Source organism: Carcharhinus amblyrhynchos, chromosome 12, assembly GCF_965287045.1.
Source record: "Carcharhinus amblyrhynchos chromosome 12, sCarAmb.v2.hapA, whole genome shotgun sequence".
NCBI lineage: Eukaryota > Metazoa > Chordata > Chondrichthyes > Carcharhiniformes > Carcharhinidae > Carcharhinus > Carcharhinus amblyrhynchos.
In genome coordinates, this window is record NC_137335.1 from 26,941,042 (window position 1) to 26,960,876 (window position 19,835).

A 19,835-nucleotide genomic window follows, 5' to 3' on the forward strand; every position below is an offset into this window, starting at 1 on the left:
GTCTGTCGAGCACCGCCTCTCTCGTAACAGTAATGTCATTAAGACCCTCCAGTCCTACCACCTTTCCATCGCTAACACCCGGCAAATTATTCACGTCCTCCTCCGTGAAGACAGAAACAAAAAAGTTATTCAAGACCTTAGCCATATCCCTATCCCCTACCACTAGGTCCCCTTTCTCATCCTCTAAAGGACCAACGTTCACCCTAGCCAGCCTCTTCCTTTTTATATATTTATAAAAACTCTTGCTATCCTTTTTAGTCTTTTGTGACACTAATAAATAAACTTTAAACTTTAAAGTTTAGCAGGCTTCAGCTTTTCCCTGACTTAATTCTAACTGATAGGAAGTTCTTGGTGAAGGTCTATCAATCAGATTTGTACTTGTTGGTCACTGATTTTTTCTGTAATTGGTGTTGCATTGGATTGGACAAGATGAGAGGTCACACGATACCAGGTTATAATCCAACAGGTTTATGTGAAATCACAAGCTTTCAGAGTGAAGGAGCAGCGTTCCAAAAGCTTGTGATTTCAAATAAACCTGTTGAACCAAACCTGATGTCTTGTGACTTCTCATCTCATTCAACCGAGTCCAACACCGGCACCTTCACATCATTGGATTGGGAGAGAGACTCCTTTAAAAGGAGGAACTTTCATGCTGGATTTCCACTTTATACATTTAATGTTTAATCACAGAAAATCACAGTGAACAGTTTAAGTTGCCAAGTTGCTCAGCCCCACCTCGACTCTTTTGTCTTCATTCTATTTTGTTTAATTTTTTACTGTTTTTTACCTTTTTGTTTCTTTATAGTTTTTCTTCATTTTTCTCCCCTTCCTTTCCCACTTCTTTATCCCCCTTCCCTTACCTTTTCTCCCCCTTTGCTTCCCCTTTTCTAAGTTTTACCTCTGTCCCATCCATCTCCCACACCCTGCTCTCCCTCCACCGTCACTGTTTAACTCACTGTCACTTCTCTTCCAGGAATACCTACCCTGAAAAAGTACCGCTCTTCTCTCCGACAAGATTTCCATATGTCTTTTCTCTCCACCCCCCCGCCACCCACCCAATTCACCTTCAATGCTTTTCGTTGCTCTCTTAGTGTTGGACAAGGTATTTACCAAGATTTGCTTCCACAGCCGTATTTCCTTCCTCAGTGACTGTCTTCATCTCTGATTTACTCCATGTGGATTTCGATTCAAATTCCACTCCACATGAAACCTCCAGGATTACAGGTACTTCCAGGATATACGACATTCTTCAAACTGCTGTTTTCACTGTATCCTGAAGGGCACATTAAGCGCCATGCGTCGTCACATGAAGACACTTGACAACACTCTCCAGCAACACTGTTTTACTCTCTCTCAAAGCTGTCCCCGTCCCCACTTCCATTTCATCCTCCGCATCATTTGACGTCTTAACAAAAAACTTTTCCCATTTCTTGCAGATGTTATGGAATGCAAGCTTCAACAATTCACCAATATCACTGCTCATCCCAGGCCCTCCACCAGTCCCAATCCCTCAAACTCCATCTCTTCCAGCCCCAGCCCTCGCCGTGTCTTCACCATACCCTCCGACCTTCCCCTCTTTGAGGCTGAGCATGCTGTTCTCAGCAAAGGACTCAGCTTTGTACCCTTACGTCCCCACCTCAGAGTTCCGGGCTCAACTTGATGTCGTCTTTCGCTGCCTTCGCCTTCAACATTCTGCCTCCAATTGGACACCCCCACAATTACCTGCCCCTGACCTTTTCATTGGGAATTGTTGATGTGACATCGACCACCTCAATTTTTCTGCCTCCCTCCCTCACCCATTCCAACATCTCTCCTTCTGAACTTTGCTCCCTCAGTTCCAACCCTAACATTGTCATCAAACCGGTTGACAAAGGGGGTGAAGGGGGTGTTATTGTTGTCTGGTGTACTGATTTCTTCGTCTCAGAGGCTGAGTGCCAACTCTCAGATACTTCCTCCTATATCCCTCTGGACCCTGACTACACCACTGAACATCAAACCATTATCTCCAACACTGTCACTGGCCTCATTTACTCCAGATACCTTCACCCCCGCAGCTTCCAACCTCATAGTCTCCCAACCTCGGACAGCTCACTTCTATTTGCTTCCTAAAATCCACAAAATGGTGGCCTGTTGTGTCAAGCATGCTCTGCCTCACTGAACATGTTTCCTCTTACCTTGATTCCATCCTTAGTTCCCTGGTCCATTCCCTCCCCACCTATATCTGAGATTGCTCTGATGCCCTGCATCATATTGACAGCTTCTAGTTCGGAGGTCCTAACTGCCTCCTATTCACCATGGATGTGCAATCTCTCAACACCTCCGTCCCACTCCAGGACAGCCCGAGAGCTCTTCGCTTCTTCCTTGAAAAGAAGTCTGAACAATTCCCAACCATGACCACTCTCCTCCACCTGGCTGAAGTTGTTCTACCTGTTAACAACAACGCCTTTAACTCATCCCACTTTCTTCAAATCAAAGATGTAACAATGGGTATCTGCATGGGTCCGAGCTAAGCTTGTCTTTTTATGGGATATGTGGAACATTCCTTGTTCCATACCTACTCAGGTCCCGTCCCACAACTCCTTTACCAGTACATCAATGACTATTTTGGTGCCGCTTCACGTTCTCATCGAGACACCTCAAAATTGATCAATTTCTATTCCAGTTTCTGCTCCTCCATCGCTTTCACCTGATCCTTCTCAGACACCTCCTTCCGATCCTTGACCTTTCTGTCTCCATTTCCGGCAAAAGACTATCTACCAGTATCCATTATAAGCCCACTGACTTCCACAGCTATCTGGACTACAGCTCTTCACGCCCTATATTCTGTAAGAACTCCATCCCTTTCTCTCAGTTCCTTTACCTCCATTGCATTTGTTCCAATGATGCCACTTTCCAAAGTGGTGCTTCCATTATGCGCTCCTTTTCCCTCAACCCTGGATTCCCATCTACAGTTGTTGACAGGGCACTCAACAGTGTGCGGTCCATCTCCCGTGCCACGACTCTTCCCCCCGCCCCCCTCCAGGAAACAAAGAAAGAGTACCCCTTGTTCTCTCATTTTATCCTACCAGCCTCCGCATGCAAAGCATAATCCTCTGCTGTTTTTTGCCAACTCCAGCGTGATACCACCTCCAAACACTCTTTCCCTTCTCTCCCTCTGTCAGAATTCTGTAGAGACCATTCCTTCTGGGGTAACCTAGTTCTCTCCTCCAACACCTTTCCCGTCACTCATGGCACCTTCCCATGCAATTGCAGAAGATGTAACACCAGTCCCTTTACCTCTTCTATGCTCACCATCCAAGGTCCTAAACACACTTTTCAGGTTAAGCAGTGTTTCAATTGGCACCTCTTTCAATTTGGTGTGTTGCATTCGCTGCTCCCAATGTGATCTCCACTGTATCGGACAGACCAAGCGTAGACTGGGTGATTGCGCACGGAACGAAGGTGCTCAGCGAAGCAGTCAGGACCCTGACCTTCTGGTTGCTTGCCATTTTAACGCAGGATCCTGATCCCATGCCCACATGTTTGTTCTTGGCCTGCTGCCTTCACTGTTTCAGTGAAGCTCAGCGCAAACCGGAGAAACAGCATCTCATCTTCTGGCTAGGCACTTGACAGCCTTCTGGTCTCAACATTGAATTCAACAACTTCAGATGATTAGCTTTATCCACCTCGATCCTTTTGTTTTCATTCTATTTTGATTTTTTACTGTTCGCTACCTTTTATTTCTTTATTGTCTTAAATTTTTCTTCTCTTCCCATCCCTACTCTTTTCCCTTACTTTATCCACCTTCCCTTATCTTTGCTTCCCCTTTTTTAAATTTTACTTCTGTCTCATCCGTTCCTTCGTCCCGTCTCACATCTTTATCTGTCACAGTTTACCCCCGTTTTAGCTAATCTGCTGTTTGGCCATTCACACTCTTTATTCTGTCTGTAGACTGCCATTAGCAGTCTTTTCCCCTGGTTTCTATGGCTATGACTCATCTTTCATTCCCTTACCCTGCAGTATAAATATCTCCCACTTTCTAAGCCTTTTAGCTTTGACAAAGGGTCATCTGGACTTGAAACGTCAGCTCTTTTCTCTTCTTACAGATGCTGCCAGACCTGCTGAGATTTTCCAGCATTTCTCTTTTGGTTTAAATTGCCAAGCTACTTATACAGTTTTTATTTATAATATTGTTCTTCATCCAAGAATAACTTAAAAAGCTGGTGAAAGGTTAAGCCTGCTTGGGAAACTTTGACCTTTGACAACGTCCAGCTTTCAGGCTGGCCAGAAATTAAAGATTTCATGGGATCTAAGTGGTAATTAGACCCAAAATTGATTCATTGGCAGGAGGCAAAAGATGCGTGTTTCTGTGATTCAGAGAATCCCTACAGTGCAGGAGGAGGCCATTTGGCCCATTGACTCTGCACTGACTCTCTAACAGTGTTTTACCCAGGCCCCCTCGCCCACAAGGACTGAGGGTTGTTGGGGCAGTAGCATGGCATACCATCTCAATCCAAAATTATATGAAATGATCAATGTGGTAAACTTTTTAAACACATGTCCGGTATCTCCCCAGTAGTCTTCACTTGAGCTCTCCCTTGGTTGCAGAAGTTCAAAGATATTGTTGGCTCAACATGGACAATTTGCTATGGGAAATACTGGAATTCTAAATTTTTGAGCTTTTTAAAAAAATTATTCTTGGGATATGAACATTGCTTGTAGGGTAGCATTTAATTAACTTTGAGGTGGTGGTGGTGGTGTTGATCCTCTGCCTTGAGCTGTTGGGGTCCATCTGTGTGCATGCACCCACAAGCAGGTGGTGAAGGAGTTCCAGGTTTTTTAACCCAGTGACAGAGAAGGTACAACGATATGTTCCAAGTCAGGGCGGTGGTGTTCCCATACCTCTGCTGTCCATGTCCTTGGTGGTAGAGGTCACCAAATGAAGGGTACTTTTGAAGGTGGTGGTAGTACATCTAACAGATGATGCACACCACAAGTTATGTTAGCTGGTGGTGGAGAAAATGGATGTTAAAGTAAGTGGCTGGGTGTTGATCCAATAAACATCTTAGTCCCAGATGGTGTTAAGATTCTTGTGTTGACGGAATGTTCCCCTGTGTCTGCGTGGGTTTCCTCCGAATGCTCTGGTTTTCTCCTATAGTCCAAAGATGTGCTAAATTGCCCCTTAGCGTCTAAAGATTTTTAAGTTAGGTGGATTAGTCATGGTAAATGTATGCTGTGCAGTGATGGGGTAGCTTTGGTGGGAATGCTCTTTTGTCCTCTTCCAGCACTGACAGGGATTCTATTGTCTCACCCTTGTATGGCGCGAATGGTACTTGCTACTCATCAGCCCAATTGTTGCCCAGATCTTGTTGCAGATGCACACAATTTTGCAGACACTGAATCAGTGGTACTGAGCACTGTGATCATCAGCGAACATTCCTCTCTTCTGACCTTATCATTGAAGGAAGGTCATTGATGAAGCAGCCGAAGATGGTTTGATTAAGATATTAACCTGAAGAACTCGTGCAATAATTCTGGAGGTTAAGATTGTTTTCCAACAATCATATCTCATTCGTTCATGCTAGATATAACTCTACCTGCAGAGAGGTTACTCCCCTGATACCTGTTGATTTTTTTTTGTAAAAAGTCTGACAACACCAGATTTTAGTCCAACCGATTTATTTGATAGTAAACTCACTAGCTTTCGAGGGGACTCCCTCTTCGTCAGGTGAATGGAGACTTCTGGCCTCGGACAGAGCATATAAAGCACAGACAGTTTAGAGATTACTGATTAGAATGCGAATCTTTACACCTAACCTGCTGTTCAAGTCCTAAAGTGGCTGGTAATGTGTGTGGAAGGAGCACTGATCTCAGGTTAGAGATGTGTATTGTCTCCAGACAGCAGAGTGAGGTTTTGCAAACCCAGGCAAGTTACAGATAGTGCGACATGAACCCAAGATTCCTGTTGAGACCGTCCTCATGTGTGGAACTTGGCTATCAGACTGATAGCCAAGTTCCCCACACGTGAGGACGGTCTCAACAGGGATCTTGGGTTCATGTCGCACTATCTGTAACCACCGTGACTTGCCTGGGTTTGCAAAACCTCACTCTGCTGTCTGGAGACAATACACATCTCTTTAACCTGTGATCAGTGCTCCTTCCACACACATTGTCAGCCACTTTAGGACTTGAACAGCAGGTTAGGTGTAAAGATTCGCATTCTAATCAGTAATCTGTAAACTGTCTGTGCTTTATATGCTCTGTCTGAGGCCAGAACTCTCCATTCACCTGACGAAGAGGGAGTCCCCTCGAAAGCTTGTGAGTTTACTATCAAATAAATCAGTTGGACTAAAACCTGGTGTTGTCAGACTTTTTACTGTGTTTACCCCAGTCCAACGCCGGCACGTCCACATCATGATATTTTTTTCTCAGGTGGTCTTGATACCATACACCAAATGGTGTCATTCATGTAGTCACTCACATCTCTCTTGAGTTCTGTTCCTTTGGACCAAGGCCATAGTGAGGCCTGGAGCCAAGTGGCCATGGCAAATCCCATCAGTGAGCATGTTGTTGCTGAGCCACTTGATAGCACTTTTGACAACACTTTGCATCTTGCAGCACTTTGCTGATCATTGTGTGCTGATTGTTGGGGCAGTCATTGAAGTGGATTTGATATGTTTTTCCGCTTATAAGATCACTCCATTTTTATGGTGCCAAAGTTATGTTTGAGCATGTACTCAGTAGATGAGTTGACCCACCCCATTTTTGCCAAGAAATGCTATACTTGCATTATGAATTTACTTCAACTTTTCACATCAAATACATATTTTAATCCTGTAAGTCAATGCATGAGATCAAGCTGCTCAAAAGATGTGGAGGAGTTTAAGGCGCACAGAGTAGACTACGTTTAGTGAACAATGGGCTACCCAGCAAAAGGTACGAAGCTGGTTCCAAGTTAACAGCCGTAACGTTTGCTAACATGTCAAATAACTGTGCCTCAGCAGTGAAAAACTGGTGTGAGAATGGAAGATGAAATAATCCACTCTGAAGATGATGCCCAAGTTCAACAGTGTCATGAGAACAGGGACCAATCACTAGCCTGATTCTGAGAGACATGCATCAGAATGGGTCCTCAAATTGTCAGCAGGTTATATGGTCACCAAAAATACTATGTATATACACACTTAAATGGACCCAATACAAAACCTGAGTTCAGCAGAGATTTCAGAGTAACAGCGAGTTGGCACATCCATTTTATGGAATGAAAGTGTCTAGTATTGTGGCAGAAAAGCAAGATCATTTGGTCTACCAGAATCCCTCAATGCCAGAATTCCAAGTTCCCAGTGATTCTTCATCAGGCAGTGACAAAATCACAAACATCCATTGTGCCATATGGGTAGCATGAATGAAACACTCATGAAGTTTGATATACTCAGCAGCTGAACTACAGAGTGGAAAGGTTCAAAAATACTACTTGTGAAAGCTACAGGCCTGGGAAGACCAGATACATAATAATTCTAGCCTGCATGGCTGACAGAACAAAATTAAAGCCTATCGTAAATTTCAAATGTAAAACCATGCTGAAATTCAAATTCCCTGCAGATTTTTTGTATGTATCCATGGTGATGGTTAGATAAATGAGGATGGAATGAAGTTGTGAATCAGTTGTGTGTGGAACTGGTGCCCTATTGGCCAGTGGGAAGAATGCAGTTATTAGTGTGTGACTATTCAGACCCAAATAACCAAACTGATCAAGAGGCATCTTAACAAAATAACACCCACCTTGCAGTTATACCGGAGGTCCACATTGAACCTTTGGATGTGTGCATCAACAAGACATACAGTGAACATATTCACTCAGAAATGGAGTGGGTGGGATGGTTGATGGAGAAAGCACCTTTTTTAAAAAAAAGTGGAAATGTGCATGCTGCTCTGCTTGATGTTTTGTGGTTTTGCCATCAAATTGTGAGATACTATTCGTGCACATACCGTGATCAGATTGCTCAAAAAATCACCAACATTGAATTCAATAGATGGAGAGGAAGATGATTTGTTGTGGAGGGTTGATTTTGAAACTGAAATCTGATCCACAGTGGGATCGTGGATGGTGTTGCCATAGCCAAAGTGACCCAGAGTGAATATGATGAAAACTTTGTGTCAGATGCTGAAGACAGTGAATTTGACAGTCTTGAAAATGTTTTGATTGTGGTTAAAGGTAAACTTGTAGAATTAATTCACTCAGTAAACCTGTCATATTGATTTCATTTGAATTACCGGTGTTTTTCACATTTCCAAATGGCAATCACCTGTGTCAACACTATCAGTTTACACTTTATATTCACTGCACAAGTTGACCCTGTTTTTGCAAGGATTTTTTGAGGCTTCAAAGGTTGATTTATATGCTGCAATCTATGGTGCCTGGGCAATTTTCTTTTAAGCTCTGTGTTGATGCTGACAAATTCTGGCCATGAGGTAACAAACGCTGAGGGACTAAGAATTACAATTTGAGTTTAGGTTTTGAGATTTGTTTCCTGTTATTTGCCAACACATGCAATATTCTAAAATGTGACTGGTGACTATTTCACTACATTTGTCTTCTGAATGGACATTTTCTAAGTTTTGCTTGCCATGTTCATGCATGAATTTCTATTAACACTTTTTTTCTCTGTTGTATTTAATCTGAAAAAATACCTTCAAAATTTGTATTTTTGAAGCAGAAGTCAGAATCATTTCTCTTGTGATTATAACTTAAGGGCGAGTTTTCACAAACAAAATCAGGAACATCATTCATTAGCTTTTAATTGCCTCCAAATGGCAAGAATACCTGAAAACTGCATGGAAACCTGTCTCCTTAACAGCATATAACTGTAAATATGAAAAATGGGTTTGGTGATTTTTCGCAACTTAAAGGCATTCAAGTTAATGTGAAGACTAATTAATGCAATCTGTGTAATTGGCAATATGAGCCAAATCTGTGGTGTAACACGTTGGTGAGAATTAGTACTCCAAAGAATTTAAAGTAGAGTTGTCCGAAGGAAAGGATGCGCAACAACCAGTTCCTGAAGCACTGAATTGCAGCTATCTATATGCACTGACTAAGACCTGTAGCTGACCTGTCATAAGGCACTACTTTGCTTTAACTCATCAGTTTCTTTTTATATTTTGCTCCAGGTGGCCTTATGTATTTAAATGAAGCTACACTCCTGAATAATATCCGAGTTCGATATAGCAAAGACAAAATATATGTGAGTAATGTAAACTTGTCCAAACTCCAGAAAGTTTTTAATGTGTAATGCATTTAGAAGTGTACCACTCAATCAAATGTCATGATATCACCGTACTATGACACACACAGCTTATTGCAGACACTTGCATGACAGTTGGGATAGGACTTTGAGCTTTTCAAGTCTGCTGTCCACCTCAATTCAATTTTTCTGTCTTTCTCCATATCTCTGATACCCTTGGCTAACAAAATAATTGTCCATCTTACTAAGTCCATTTGTCTTTGGAGAGAGGAGGGTAGAAGAAAAGAGTCAGATTTTTGCTACCCTTTTTGTGCGATTGTATAAACTATATCCTTTAGTTTTTTTAGTATTGTTTCTATTGTTTCTATTGTTTCATTTGTTTCATTTTATAGTTGGATCTCATTCTTCTAAGCTCAAGTGACTATAATCCCAACCGACTCAGTCTCTCCTCATATGTCAGTCCTGCCATCCTTGGAATCAGTCTGGTAAATCTTCTCTGCACTCCGTTGCGAGAACATCTCCCTCAGATAAAGAAACAAAAGTGGTGGATAATAATCCAGGTGTCATCTCACCAAGGCCTGTATAGCTGCAGCAGGACATCCCTGCTCCTGTACTCAAATCTTCTGACTATGAAGATCTCTAGATGATTTATTCCCAGTTTAAACTGTAGAGTTCACACCATTTGGACACTGATTTCAGCACCAATGTAATCTGGCCTGTAATTGTGGTGCAGATTTCACAGTTGTGCTAATCTGATACAATAAACTAGAAGATTTGGTTTGAAAATGCCCACTTGATGCTACATTGCAGAATGGGGAATTTGAAGTTTCAGCTTTGAGTTATGAGAATCGTTCAGGTTTTGTTTTGTAAAACTTTTTTGTTCTGCCAAATACTGCACTGCAGTGATATACTGAATCCTTCATCGGGCCTCTGTGACTGAAACTTGATTTAAACTGTTAAGTAAATCCCCAAATTAAAAAGTGGTTTATTGCACCATATTGCATCTTGGGGAAAGTGACGTAAGACTCTGTCCAAGTGATCCTCTGTGGTGTTTGATATTACTGCAGATGGATCAGGTGGAGTGCTTAACTTAGTCACCTGTACCTTTCTAACTTCCAGACCCGACTATTCTCCACCCTCTCTCTCAGTTGGCTTAAAATTTTCCTCTTTCCTTGAGCTTATCGAACCTCTGAAACCTATATTCTAACTTTCACCAAGTCCTTTCATCCATCATCTACGTGCTTCCAAACCTTACACCGGCTTATGTTCCAGCAGCCTCAAACTTAATGTTTTCATATTTGTCTTCAAGTTCCTCAGCCTCACCCCCTACCTTATCTTCCAGCCTATATCCCTCTTCAATCTCTGTGCTCCTCCTATTCTGGCCTCTTGTACATTTATGATTTCTGCTATTCCCATTGAATAAAATGTATTTTTGTGAAAAAAAACCCCTCCTTTTGTGCTAGCTATGACTCCAACAAATGGAGAGTTTTTCTAACTGATTCTCATTGACTTCAGTTTTGCTTGGCATTCTTGATGACACAGTTATTCATGTGCTGCCTTGGTGTCAAGGACAGTCATTCTCTTGGGTTCTATTCTTTTGCCCATGTTTGGATCAGAGGTGCCATGAGGTCTGGAGCTGAGTGAACCTGGCATAAGCAAGTATTTGTGAGCGGATTATTGCTGAATAAATGCCACTTGATAGCACTGTTGACAATTCCTTCGATTCATTTTTCTGATGATCAACAGTAGATTGATTGGGTGGTAATTGTTCTGGGTTGTATTTGTCCTGCTTTTTGTGCACAGCACAAACATATCTGGTTGATTTTCCATCTTGCTAGATAGATGCTAGTGTTGAAGCTGTACTGGAACAGCTTGGTTAATGCAGTGGCTAGTGTGGAGCACAAGTTTTCAATACTGTTGCTGGATTGTTGTCAAGGCCCATAATCTTTGCTGTGTTCAGTGTCTTCAGCTGTTTCTTGATGTCATATGGAATGAATCAAATTGGCTGAAGACTGGCGTTTGTGATGCTAAGGATCTCCAGGAGTGGCCGAGATGGATTATCCATGCTGCAGTTCTGGCTGAAGGTTGCTGCAAGTATCTTTTGTACTGATGTGTTGGGTTCTTCCATCACTGAGGATGGGGACATTTGTGGAATTGCCTCTTCTGGTAGGTTGTTTAGTTGCCCTCCACCATTCAGGACTCGATCTGGCAGGGCTGCAGATCTTGGATCTGATCTGTTGTCTGGGATTGTTAAACTTTGTCTATTGCAAGATGCCTCTGTTGGATTGAGGAGAGTATGTGTTTGGGAAAGGAGACAGCAGTAGTTTTGTTTCTACAATGTTATGAATGTAGTGTGTTGTTTTTTGGGACCTGTGATGAGACAAAGGTAACTGTTAGAAATTATAGACTTAACCACAAAGTTCTGGCATCAATGGAGATTGAAACATAATCTCTGATGATTGATACATAATCAGAGCTAATTTCAACACTTCCTGGTGAGAGAGAAACCATTTGGAGCAGTGCTGCGAGTTGTTAATGGGATTTTTCTTCAGTCTGAAGAAATGTTAGTATTTAAAAGTCCATTGTATCTCTCAGTATTGTCTTCTGGCCACTGTTAGTATGGCTACTCACTTCTTCTGGGTGTTATCAGGAATGGTATGTCCTGGCAGTATCTGCACTATGTTGATTTCTGCTTTCTCTTGGGGGTTTTAAATACAGTATGGTGAGTTGGTTTAGCCAAGTGGTTTATTTTTGTGGTATACTTGTAACCCAACATACTAATTTGCAGAGTCACTGGGTCTGTAACGTTGAAATATATTGAGAGAAAAGTTGTAATCATCATCTCTTTCTAGAATTAAAATGCTATATCAGTCTTCAGAAGATTTAAGTTAAAGGCTAACAAAAATGCACTTTCTTTTCCTTTCTCACCTGTTGTTATTTGATGAGTTTTTGTCCTGTGGCTATTTGTACGCCAGTGGACAAAATATCATGTGTAAATGCATGAATAGCAGCAAGAGGAGGTTATTTGGCCCATTAAGTCTGCTCAGCCATTCAAACAAGATCATATTTGATCTGACTGTAGCATTAACTTTGCCTACCTGCCCTAACTCCCGTGCACATTAAAAATCTGTATAATTCAGCCTTGAACAGATTGTTTTCTGGGATAGAGAATTTAAATATCCTCTAAGAAGTTGGCAGTTGGAAAGAGACCTAGAATCCTATGGGAGGGACCGTGAGAGGGGCACGGGAGGTTAAAATTTCAATGAGTATAGGCCTAAACTTTGTTTATGAGACAACTATTTCAACCCAGGCATCAAGCTAGTGAACCTTCTCTGAACTATCTTCAATACAAATACTCCTTAAATAAAGTGACCAAATTGTCTGCAGTGTTCTACCTGTGGTCTTACCAATGCTATGTGCAGTTGTAGCAAGATTTCCCTCCTTTTAAGCTCTATCCTCATTGCAATAAATGCCAACAGTGATTTGTCTAATTACTGTACGTGCGTGCTAACTATGTATGAGGCGGTACTCTGATCTCTACTGCAGGATTCTGCAATCTTTCCATCGAAATGATATTCAGCTTTTCAATTCTCCCACCAAAGTAGACAGCCTCACATTTTCCCGTTTACTCTAAATGCCATATTTTAGACCACCCACTCAACCTATTTTTCTCTGCAGACTCTTGGTGCCCTCTTTAAAACTTGCTTTCCTATCGTTGTATAGTCAGCAAATTTGGCTACAAAATAGTTGGTGCCTTTGTCCAAGTCATTCATTGTAGATTGTAAATAGTTGTGGTCCCAGCACTGATCTCTGTGGCACTTTGTTAGTTTTCCTACTTGATCTGGAGTAAGCCATTTGCTTCTTTGAGCTTGCTCTGCCATTCAGTAGGATTATTGCTAATTTCCTCCTCAACTCCACCTTCCTGCACTATTGCCATATTACCCCATAAATTATTGATCTCTGACTTGAATATGTACAAAGACTCAACACTTACACCCCTTTGGAATAGAGAATTCCAAAGATTTGCAACTTTCATCAAATTTCTTCACATTTCAGATTAAATGGCTGACCCCTTATTCTTTGGCTGTGATTCCTAGTTCTAGATTCCTCAGGTATGAGGCATCCTTGCAGCTTCTATTCAGCCAAGCCTCTTAAGAATTGTAAATATTTTAATGAGATCGACTCTTGTTCTTCTGAATTCCATGGAATACAGAGCCATTCAGTCTCTCCTCATAGGACAATCCCTTTATCTAATGAATCAGCCTGCTGAACCGCTCCCTCCATGATGAATATACCTCTCCTTAGGTGAGGTGATTGGAACTCTACACAGTCCAGGTGTGGTCCCATCAAGGCCTTGTACACTTGCAGGAAAAATATTTCACTGTTATGCTTCATCCCCTTAGTAGTAAAAAAAAAGGCTAACACATAATTTGCTTTCCTAATTACCTACTATACCTGCACATTAACTTTGTGGACCAGATATAAAGGCATCCACGTCACTCTGAATAACTGCATTTTCCTGTCTCTCACTATTTAAAAATATTGTGCTTTCCCTTTTGCCCCTTCCAAAGGGGATATAAGAACATTTTCCCTCAAGTTTGCTAACTTTGTATTGTCAGAATGCTTGGATAAATTACTCTTGGTTTCCTCACCTAAACCATTGAGATAGATTGTAAATAGTGGAGGCCAAAGTCCCGATCCTTGCAGTACTGCAGCAGTTACTATTTGCCAATAATTTGTTTATTCCTATACTCTCTTTTGTTCTTTAACTGATCCTCAATTCCTACTAATATATATTAACTCTCCTTTGAGTTCTAATTTTGTGAGAGAGACTCTTGTAATAACTTATTTAATTTTTTTTGAAAATCTGCACGGACTACATTCACTGGTTCCCTCTTATCCTTGTAGATACATCCCCAAAAAGCTCTTCACGGAATGGCCAAACACTGTTACCCTTCAATAAATACTTGCTGAACCTGTTTAATTTTTAGATTTTCTAAATGCTGCCTTGCCACTCCCTCATAATAGATTGCAGCACTTTCCCTGCTCCTGATGTGATGCTAACTGGCACCCTGTTCCCTGTTTTTTCTCTCCTTCCTTGAATAATGAGGTTGCATTTTCTAATTTCAGGTCCTTGCAAAGTCTTAAGAGTTCTGGAGGTCCCAACTGATGTGTCTAACAGTCTGTGGATTACCCTTTTACCGTCCAGTGCTATGTATTTACTAATAATTTTCTTAAGTTGGGACACCAGGATTTGGAACACATCTTTCTGTACTGAATTTCATCCATAAATGCTGATCTCCAAAGCTGCTGAGTGCTTTGTGTAAAACGCAGATGGCTGGCATGCGTTTGTCCACAATACTGGGTGCAACTTTATAATTAATGGATTGCTAAAAGATCTATTGCTCCTATGATTCATCTGTTTGTTATGTCAAATGCACAAAGTGGCTGCTGCTTTTAATAAACCCCTTGTTTAGAGCTCTTCATTAAGTTCTTGTCCTCGTATCATGTTACTTAATTATGCCTAATTAGGTGTCTTGGACTTGCAGGGAAATCCTTTATTCTGCATCAACAAATAACAGCTGGAGAGCAGAAGAAACCCAACAGCTTTATGGCTACTGTTTCACCCCTTTCCCAGTCCTACCCCGCTCCTTCCCTGTGCCCCCAGCATTAGATTTGGGGCCTGTTTGGCTCCATGTGATTTTCTACAGTCATCCACCATTTGAGGTTATAGTCAGTCACACAGCTCTTTCATGTAATGTTCATACCAGTCTCCAGTTGTTGTTGTGCAGCATTAGGCCACTTCACTGGGCATGACAACTTGAAAGCATTTCTTTTTTAAAAATGCATTGACAATGTCCTTTTAAAATTAAGAAGTGAACTGAGCAAGTTGGTCACTTAACAAATAACTGATCAAATAAATTAATAGGGGAGCCAAGTGGGTTTCTCTATTGTTAGATGGCAGGTGGGTAGCATTTATGTCTAGTTTTAAAGTAGTGCTTCAAATTATTACTTGTGGCAAGGTTTCAGCAATGCTGTGTTTAGAATAAATTTTCAGGTTAAATGTGACTGTCTAAAGTTTTCATTTAAAGGGGGTGTGATGTTGGCAGCATGACTTGTAGATACTGCAAAATGTTTTGCGTTAATCTTCCATTTAACTGCTTGTGTGTAAAGCCTACTGGAGACAATTTAGTGCTGGTGTAAAAAGAGAGTTACCCCCCCCGCCCCATTCCTTACATGCGCGCGCACACACACACACACACACATACACACACACACACACACACACACACACACACACACACACACACACACACACACACACACACACAGTATATTCTTCTAAAGCTTTCACTGTATTTTCCTTATCAAGTCCTATAAATCCCTTGACATCCAGAGTTCTCTGGGCTTGTTGGTCCCACGCTTTACTTTTACAGGGAATATGTTCGTCATGTACACTCTCCACTTTCTTTTTGAGTGATTCCCATTGCTCTGATGTGGATTTTCCCACAAGTAGCTGCTCCCGTTTTGAATAAATCCCATTTTATCCTATTAAAATTGACCTTTTCTTTGTCCATCATTGTCCCTTTCCTACCTTAAATCTTACCAAGTTATGGTCACTATTACCAAAATGCTCCCCCTCCCTTTTAGGACTTTCAACGTACTGGCTCAGAAACCGCTTCTGCATGCACATTGAGAATTCTGCCCCCTCTCTGCCTTTTACATTTTAACCATCCCAATTAATATTGGGGAAGTTGGAATCCACTATTATTATCACCCTATTACTTCTACGCTTCTGAGATTTGCCTATATACCTGGTCTTCTATCTCTCCCAGACTGTTTGGGGACCTTTTATACACTCCCAGCAAAGTGATTGCCTCCTTTTTGCTCAGGACAGTATCTCTTATTTATTCCAACATGTGGCATGTGATGGGGAGGGAGCGACTTGAGACAAAATGTCTACTAGCTGTGATTTTTAACAAGCAGTATAACATGGTAACGAAGGGTGATGGGAGAGCAGTGGGTTTTGTGAGATTCCAGCAAGCTTGGAGATAACTCCTGTAATAATATTGAGAGGTTATGGTTCAAGCAAGTGGCAGGTATTTTCTTTTCAAAAATAAAAAAAGTCGCACTCATATAGCAGTAACTTTTTTGTAACTGTGAATCTCCGAAACATGTGGCTGGGAAGTTGGACATTCCCACCCACAGTTTTATAGGAGTTTTAATGTGTTTTTGATACAGTTGGATTGAGTTCTGTAAGCTGAAAGCCAATACTTGAGTGAATTTTCAACATGGTTCACATGCCTTATTTTGTGTTTCCTTTGCAGACTTATGTAGCTAACATCCTTATAGCAGTGAACCCATACTTCGACATACCTAAACTGTACTCCTCAGAGTCCATTCAGAAGTACAAAGGGAAGTCCTTAGGCACTCTGCCACCACATGTCTATGCTATTGGTAAGTGTTTTTGTGTATCACCTGATCACATGTTGGCATTATCAAAGAACATTACAGTGCAGTACAGGCCCTTTGGCCCTCGATGTTGCGCCAACCAGCGGAACGAATCTAATGATCCTCTAACCTAAACTATTCTAATGTTATCCGTATGCCTATCCACTGACCATTTGAACACCCTTAAAGTTGGCGAGTCTACAACTACTGCAGGCAGGGCGCTCCACGCCCTTACTACCCTCTGAGTAAAGAACCTACCTCTGACATCCGTCCTATAATTATCACCCCTCAATTTAAAGCTATGTCCCCTCGTGTTAGCCATCACCATCCGAGGAAAAAGGCTCTTACTGTCACAGAATCCCTGCAGTGCTGAAGGAGGCCATTTGTCCCATTGTGTCTGCACCCACTTTCCAACACAGCAGCCCAGCCAGGCCTAATTCCCGTAGCCCCTGTATTTATCTTGCTAATCTCCCTAACCTACATATCTTGGAATACTAAGGGGCAATTTATCATGGCTAATCAACTTAACCAGTCTTTCAGACTGTGGGAGGAAACCAGAGCACCTGGAGGAAACCCACACAGACATGGGTAGAACATGCAAGTTCCACACACAGTCACCTGAGGCCAAAATCGAACCCAGGTCCCTGGCACTGAGGCAGCAGTGCGAACCACTTTTACTGCTGTGCCAGCGAAGTTATATAACATGAAGATACAGTAACAATATATGTAACATAAAAGAATAATTAAAAGTTTTTAAATGTTATTTATTAGTCACAAGTAGGCCTACATTAACACTGCAATGAAATTACTGTGAAAATCCCTGAGTTGCCACACTCTGGCTTCTGTTCGGGCTCACTGAGGGAGAGTTTAGTATGGCCGATTTACCTAAGCACGTCTTTCAGACTGGGAGGAATCTCATGCAGACATGGGAGAATGTGCAAACTCCACACAGACAGTGACCCAAGCCAAGAGTCAAACCGGGGTCCCTGGCACTGTGAGGCAGCAGTGCTAACCATTTTGCCACTGTGCTGCTCCGTGTCCATGTCTTGTAATTGAAAGATCATTTGCGAATAAGTCTTCCCCGGTTTTCCTTTTCTCCCTTTGAAAAGGATGTTGTTGAGGTTTTTCTCTCCTTTTAGTCCCTCCCCTGATGACACAGGAACTTAAACACAGGGACCTCGAGCTGGTGATCCAATAGCATGCTGGTGCCTCACAATGTTGTGTTACCTTCATAAAATGTCACCCTTTAAAAATAAACAGTTAAATATTCCTGGAGCACAACGTGTCAACCGCTACACTATCTGCCCAAACATCAAACATTCAGCTGTATCACAATTTGCTTTGAGTGTATATTTTATTGTGAATGTTGAATTGCCCAGGATAATTCTATAGTACATACTTTGCAAAGTCTTCAGAAGAATAACTAAACACTTGGTGCATTTACAGTACCAGAGCAGCATTGGTGTTGACTGGTTTTGCCTCTGCACCTCTCCCACTCTTATGGTGTGTGAACGTGCAGTTAGATCCATTAAGTTTTAAGTCTGGGAACTCCCCCAAATGATGCCCATAGCTAAAAGACGTCTCTATTTTGTTGCAGATAAAATCAACTTAACATAGGGTTTACAGAATGGAGCTTTGTTGCAATTGAAAAAGGATGTGTTACAGTCTGGCAGTTTTACCAAAAAATAATTATTTTGGGACTCGTCTTTAAAATTAGACTTCTGAAAGATAATTTTTAAGTTTTTGCACAATCCTGAATATTTACTTAATGGAAGTAATTCACTACAGTGTGATGTTGTTTTGCTCTGTGGAATTGGCAATCTTGTGTTGCAAAGGTTAAAATGTTTTCTTAAAGAATAATCTGTGATTTCTCTAAATACTGCCTTTACGTGTATTTAATGCTCTCTTTAATCCCAATTTTTAGCTGATAAAGCCTACCGTGACATGAAGGTGCATAAATTAAGCCAGTCTATCATTGTATCAGGGGAATCGGGAGCTGGGAAAACAGAAAATACCAAGTTTGTTCTTCGGTAAGTGTAATTCCTAAAGCGGATTTCACCGAATGATTCCTCTCCCTCCCCCTTTCTCATTCTCCCTTCTCAACTCCAACCTTTTGTGGGGGTGCCATCCTTTCCAAAATTTTGGGCTACACCACCCCTCGCCCCTACGCTCGGGTTCCCCTCCTCTCGTGTCTGCACTCGGTGGGGTCCCCCTCCTCACCCTGGTGCTTGGTGGGGACCACCCCCCTGGTGGGGTCCCCTCAACCCCATGCTCGGTGGGGTTCCCCCCCCCTTGCCCCCACGCTCGCTGGGGTCCTCGCCCACCCCCAGGCTTGGCGGAGTCGTTTCTTCCCCCCCCCCCGCCCATGCTCGGCGGGGTCCCCCCACGCCCTCTGTCTCTTTTTGTATGTTTGACATTTTCAGAATTTATAACGAAGCAGAAACTTATTTTATTCCTGATCCCATTCTCTAGGTATTTAACTGAATCATATGGAACGGGTCAAGACATTGATGAAAGGATTGTAGAAGGTACACGGTTTCTGTGAAATGTTAACTTGCACGTACACTGTTGAAAAATAACAATCTATACATTTGACTTTGAGCAAATAAGAGAAGGTGTGAATTAGACGTTTGTTTATGCAAATTTTATCAGTGCATTCTGGGTGAAATTGGCTGGTCTATTGTTTAAAAAATGGGGAATTTTAAATGAGTTACACCCAAAAATACTTGTGATGCATTATTGCTGCAAGGTTCCGTTTGTGTAATTCAAGCCCTGCACTCAAAACTGGTCACACTGGGTCGCAGTTGCAAGGTTTGGTTAATTGTGTTGGCCTGGATGAGTCTTCATACTGCACTCATTTTCTTCAGCGCACAGGTATTGCAAGCATGTCCTTCATATTCACACCTATTAATTTACGATGAAACTGACTGTTGTACTGTAATGAAACGTGTCTAGAGATTTGTTTTTTCAATCAGGCTGATGTGCTGGTATTCTGTGCTGCACCATTATTTAACCCCACTGACTGCAGAAGACTTATTTTCATTATTCATTTCCAAAACAGCTAATCCCTTACTTGAGGCCTTTGGAAATGCCAAGACTGTACGAAATAACAATAGTAGTCGATTTGGGAAATTTGTAGAGATCCATTTCAATGAGAAG

General features: G+C 41.8%; 1 protein-coding gene across 4 annotated transcripts in view; it reads left to right on the forward strand.

Moving 5' to 3' along the window:
* Positions 1-19,835, forward strand: part of LOC145350873 (unconventional myosin-VI) — a 206,089-nt gene that overhangs the window by 99,217 nt on the left and 87,037 nt on the right. For all 4 annotated transcript variants that reach the window (XM_080200277.1, XM_080200279.1, XM_080200278.1 and 1 more), the window contains exons 4-8: positions 9,151-9,224; positions 16,553-16,682; positions 18,601-18,706; positions 19,149-19,204; positions 19,738-19,835. In XM_080200277.1, the coding sequence (XP_080056403.1) occupies positions 9,151-9,224; positions 16,553-16,682; positions 18,601-18,706; positions 19,149-19,204; positions 19,738-19,835 (464 nt within the window). The remainder of the gene's footprint in view (positions 1-9,150; positions 9,225-16,552; positions 16,683-18,600; positions 18,707-19,148; positions 19,205-19,737) is intronic.